The sequence below is a fragment of the Cynara cardunculus genome (genome assembly GCF_001531365.2).
Source record: "Cynara cardunculus var. scolymus isolate 2C chromosome LG 10, CcrdV1, whole genome shotgun sequence".
In the NCBI taxonomy this organism is placed as follows: domain Eukaryota; kingdom Viridiplantae; phylum Streptophyta; class Magnoliopsida; order Asterales; family Asteraceae; genus Cynara; species Cynara cardunculus.
In genome coordinates, this window is record NC_037537.1 from 26681312 (window position 1) to 26686197 (window position 4886).

General features: G+C 35.7%; 2 protein-coding genes across 2 annotated transcripts in view; one reads left to right on the forward strand and one right to left on the reverse strand.

Moving 5' to 3' along the window:
- LOC112520172 (UDP-glycosyltransferase 73E1-like) overlaps positions 1 to 1123 on the forward strand; it is a 5272-nt gene extending 4149 nt beyond the window's left edge. The window contains exon 2 of the mRNA XM_025128472.1: positions 213 to 1123. Within this exon, the coding sequence (XP_024984240.1) occupies positions 213 to 980 (768 nt within the window). The 3' untranslated portion in view covers positions 981 to 1123. The remainder of the gene's footprint in view (positions 1 to 212) is intronic.
- Positions 1032 to 2529, reverse strand: LOC112519443 (UDP-glycosyltransferase 73C6-like). Its single transcript, XM_025127563.1, has one exon. It carries the CDS (start codon positions 2527 to 2529, stop codon positions 1048 to 1050), a length of 1482 nt encoding a protein of 493 aa, XP_024983331.1. The 3' UTR covers positions 1032 to 1047.
- Positions 2530 to 4886: the final 2357 nt, after the last annotated feature.

Genomic DNA, 4886 nt, shown 5'->3' on the forward strand with positions numbered 1-4886 from the left:
TATATATATATATATATAAAATTTCGACACATCACTTGTCCTACATAGGAAGAGTGATAAATTCTTCTTTAGTTTATAATCTATAAAACGTGTAACTTTTTTAAGAGATTAGGCGAGCTAAGGAGGATTTGACCTTGTGTGAGTTGTGCACGAATCACGTCTTAATCATTGTTTTACTGTACTATTTCTCCTATTAATCTATTTTCCAACAGGTATGGTGCATTGGCCCGGTTTCACTACGCAACAGAAGCCTGCTCGATATAGCCGAGAGAGGAAACAAGGCCGGAATCAACGAGCACGATTGCTTAAAATGGCTGAATAAGAAGGATCCAGGGTCTGTAATCTTTGTTTGCTTAGGAAGTATGTCGAGTGTTTCCACAGAACAACTATTCGAGCTCGGGTTGGGATTGGAGTCATCGAACGTGCCGTTTATTTGGTGTATACGACACACAACGGAGGAATCGGAGAGATGGTTGTCGGGATACGAAAAACGGGTAAAAGATCGAGGCCTAATTGTCCGCGGTTGGGCACCGCAAGCCTTGATACTACCGCATAAAGCCATTGGTGGTTTCGTAACTCATTGCGGATGGAACTCGACTCTTGAAGGCATTTCCGCTGGGATCCCGATGGTTACGTGGCCCCAATTCGCGGATCAATTTCTTAATGAAAGATTCATCTTAGACGTATTGAAAATCGGAGTGAGCATCGGCAATGAGGAGGTTGTTGCGGTTGGAGATCAAGATAAGTTTGGAGTGTTGGTAAAGAAGGAAGACATCAAGTCATCTATTGGAAGTATAATGGACAAAGAAGATGAAGGAGAAGCGAGACGAAAGAAAGCGAGAGAGCTCAGAGAAATGGCGAAAAGAGCAATGGAGGAAGCGGGTTCGTCTCATTTCAACACGACAGCAWTGATTGAAGATATTATCGAGCGATTAGGCAAACTAAAGCRATTCAAGATGTTGTCTAGACTAGTGGTTTAATCGTTTACATACGACTTATGATAAGAAAAACACRATTTCGATCTTGTACATACTCGACAAGGTCGTTTCAACTTGATGGCTCTCGGCTTTTAACATTTGTAAGTTCCATTATATCTTGTATTAATAGTGTCAAGTTCTTGTGAGAAGACCCTTCCGGTTCTACTGCCTTTTTCGCTACCATCCCGACTGCTTTTACTTTCTTTCTTCTCTCGTTTCCTTCGGTTCCAAAATCCATCACCTTCTGTATCGCCTTCAAGACCTGCTCGGTTTTCACTGTTACCCCGTACCTGTCTTCCATACCCCAATGGACAACGTGTTGAGCGCCAACCCCCACGCCAATCCCCAACACTTCGATTACTAGTTTCTCGTTCAAGAACTGCTCAGCAAACAGCGGCCACGTTATCAGTGGCACGCAGGCACAAACTCCTTCAAGGATGGAATTCCAACCGCAGTGAGTCAAGAACCCTCCAACCGAAGGGTGTGATAAGATTAGGAGTTGTGGTGCCCAATCTCTGATCAAAAGTCCTCTATCTTTAGTTCTTTCTTCAAACCCGTTTTCTTTTATCCATTCCTCGATCTCCTTAGCTCTATCACCCGCTCGAATGACCCATATGAATGGGCGGTTAGACGCTTCTAGGCCTAAACCAAGCTCAATCAGTTGTGGAGGGATGACCTGACTACTGCTACCGAAACAGGCATAGATTACGGATCCAGGTTCTTTGGAATCAAGCCAGTTCAAGATACGCTCCTCATTGATAGAGGAGCTGTTTCCTCTTACCGCTTTTCCCAAATCATTATTATTGTTCAATGACAACGGTCCTAAACACCAAACCCGACCATTTTTCAACTTCTTAAACTCGTTAAAGTATTCTTGCTCCAACTCCTCGAAACTATTGATCACCATCCCATAAGCGCTCAACTCGGTTTCTCTCACCCGTTTGAGTTGGTCCCTTGGCGCCATATGATTATGATTGAACTCGGGTGGCAGCTGCAATGTGGTTATCTCAATCCGGTCTGGCAATCCAGGGAGAACAAAAGGTTCTAACTCAGGCAAATCGTCGAACACCWTGGATTCATACAAATGATGACTACATAACTGTTTGAAACAACTCATTCCATCAAAAATGATCCTTGGTATCTGATACTTAGCSGCTGTATCAGCAGTCCAGAGCATGTATTTATCGGATAAAATGCAATTGGGTCGAGGATCCAGCGATTCAAAACGTTGTTCGAGTCTTTGTTGTAACATATCAACTGCAGCTGAAAATTTGGGGACTAAATCTAGAGCATGTATAGCATCTCCACTTTCGCATCCCTCCGGTAGTCCAACCTCAGCCGCCGGAAAAGGAAGTTCAAGAAAACCGACTTGGAGTCCCAATTTGATGGGTTCTTGGAGGTAAGGACCATACCGGATGGCGTTGAGGGGTGTGGTGACGATGGTCACCATCACATTCCGCCGTTGTGCGAGGAGTTTGGCCATGTCGATCATGGGGATGGTGTGGCCAGGGGCTAATAAGGGAATCAAGAGGAAGTGAAGCTGGGAAGCCATGATTTGATTTGATAATACTTGAAACTGATAAATCATTCATTTTTATATAGAAGAATCGTGTATTTTGATTAGGGTTTTGGTTCATGCATCATATATGTACTGATTATGACGAGTTTTCTGCAAAATTTCAGCAAAATGCAAACCTCTTTGTAAGAACTTTTTAACTGTTTTTTTTTTTTTTTAATTTAAGAGGTTATACATTAATTATAATATTAAAATATTTAAGGGTCATTTACCTAAATGTTTATCCGGTAATTGTTTATGGTTAAGAGTCAACACTATAATTTATTTTACCGGATAAAATTGTAGTGCATCAAAATGGATTTCTGCTAGTCATGATAGTTATTTTGTAATTTTAAAACTATCAATTATTTTCAATAAACCACATGGACCAAATTTACAGTTTACTCTAGATTGTTATTGTAGATGCTCAGAATCATGGTTGGTAACTAGGGCAACTTAAAAACTCGACCAATCCAACCCAATCCAATGTGAAATAACTCAACTTGAAGTAATCAGATGTCTAATCGAGTTTGTAAAATTTTCAAACCATAGGTATTGGGAGTTACTATTATTTGAACTCAACCTTATGAACCCGATATCCTTTTATTTCTTGAATTTAATATGATTGTTGAATATCTATTAATATATACATTAGACAATTATACTATTATGCACGTTCTTCGTATACACATATTTTCATTCAATTCACATCTCAATATAACTCATTCGTATATATGTTCAGTAATTGTGAACATATATATGTAAATTGAGAAAATTAATTGTATATGGTATACGTAAGAAGTATTGATAAGTTGTATCAAAGGTTGGTGATGAAAAAGAAATTATGAGTAGAGAAATAACATATTCAAGGTTAGAAGAATGTTTTAATGTACCAAAGTGTCAATCCGACCAACGCATACAGTTTGGGTTGGGTTGAGTTAAAAATTTTAAACCGCAAACATTGAATTACGTTATTCAAATGTTTTCAACCCGATCAACCCTTGGACGGACTACGGAGAGCCATATAAATTAAAATCGTGGTGATCAATGACCAAGGCTCAATCTAGACTATCAGCCAAGATGAAGATGGAGCGTACACGTGTGAAATAAATTCGCACATCATTTTTTTCCGATTAAATGAATTTTTGATTTGGTTATTTTAATAAGGCCTTAAGCATTATCTAACGAGATTTATAGTTTATTTGATCAAATATTCAGATATAATGACTGTTTAATAGTAGTTTAATAATATAAATAAATGATTTTTGTATATATATATATATATATATATATGATTTTTGTAAGTATGGGTTAGCTTAGAAGATTAATGTGAAATAAAAACTTCTATCGACGTTCTATATTCTATTAAAAGTATCAATCTTTCCACAAACAAATTCATTGACGGCATTCCCAATAGCATCAGAAGTTTGAAAGGTATCTAAAAGATTCTTACTGTGTTCTATCTGTTAAACAATTATTGAGATAAATTTCGGCAATGAAATTTTATAAAAATCAAGAGAATTTTGCACCTGATTTAACAAAAACAAACTATTGATTAAAATTTCAGACTTCAGATGTTTGTCAGTTTACAAAAACAAACAATTTTAGTGATTCAAATTTCAGACTTCAACACCACCTGTTATTAATTAGAAGTGAAATAAGACTTCAGACATCAGCACCTCTAAAAAAACAAACACCACTTTAATGTATTAAAGCATTGTTAACAATTTTTTTTTTTTTAAATAGAGAAAATTAATTTTTTGTTTTCTATAAAATGGTACGACAACTTTCCTATTTTCTAAAATAGAGGATGATATAAAATAACTCAAAATTATCTCAATTTTTTTGGAGACCTTGTTACACCCGTACTAAAATTATAAATCGTCTGAAATGAGTAATAAGCAAAATAAAGTAGAAAAGTTCATGTCATATTAAAAATTTACAAATTAAAACAACAAAAATGTTTAAAATGACAAAGTGAGAATAGTATCGAAGAGTCATTTTTGTTTTTGATCGGAAAGTTTTGAAATTAAATAGTTGTTCTTTGAAGTTAAATAAATGTTTTTGATTTTGAAATAAATTAAATTGGTTTTCATTGAGGTGGGTTTAGAGGTTAAACTAATAAATTTGGGACCCAAGCACAAATTAGATTGGCTCCTTAAATGTTAAGACCTATTCAAAAACCCATATTTAACATATTAATAAATGGTCCTAAATTTTTTTTTAAATATAGAGAATTCTTAAAACTCTAAAGAAAGTAGAGATAAATAAGTTTTTATTCATTCTACTGACAGTTAAATTAATATCATTTTATATTAAATTTTCTTTAAAGTATATAAAGGTTATAAAATTGT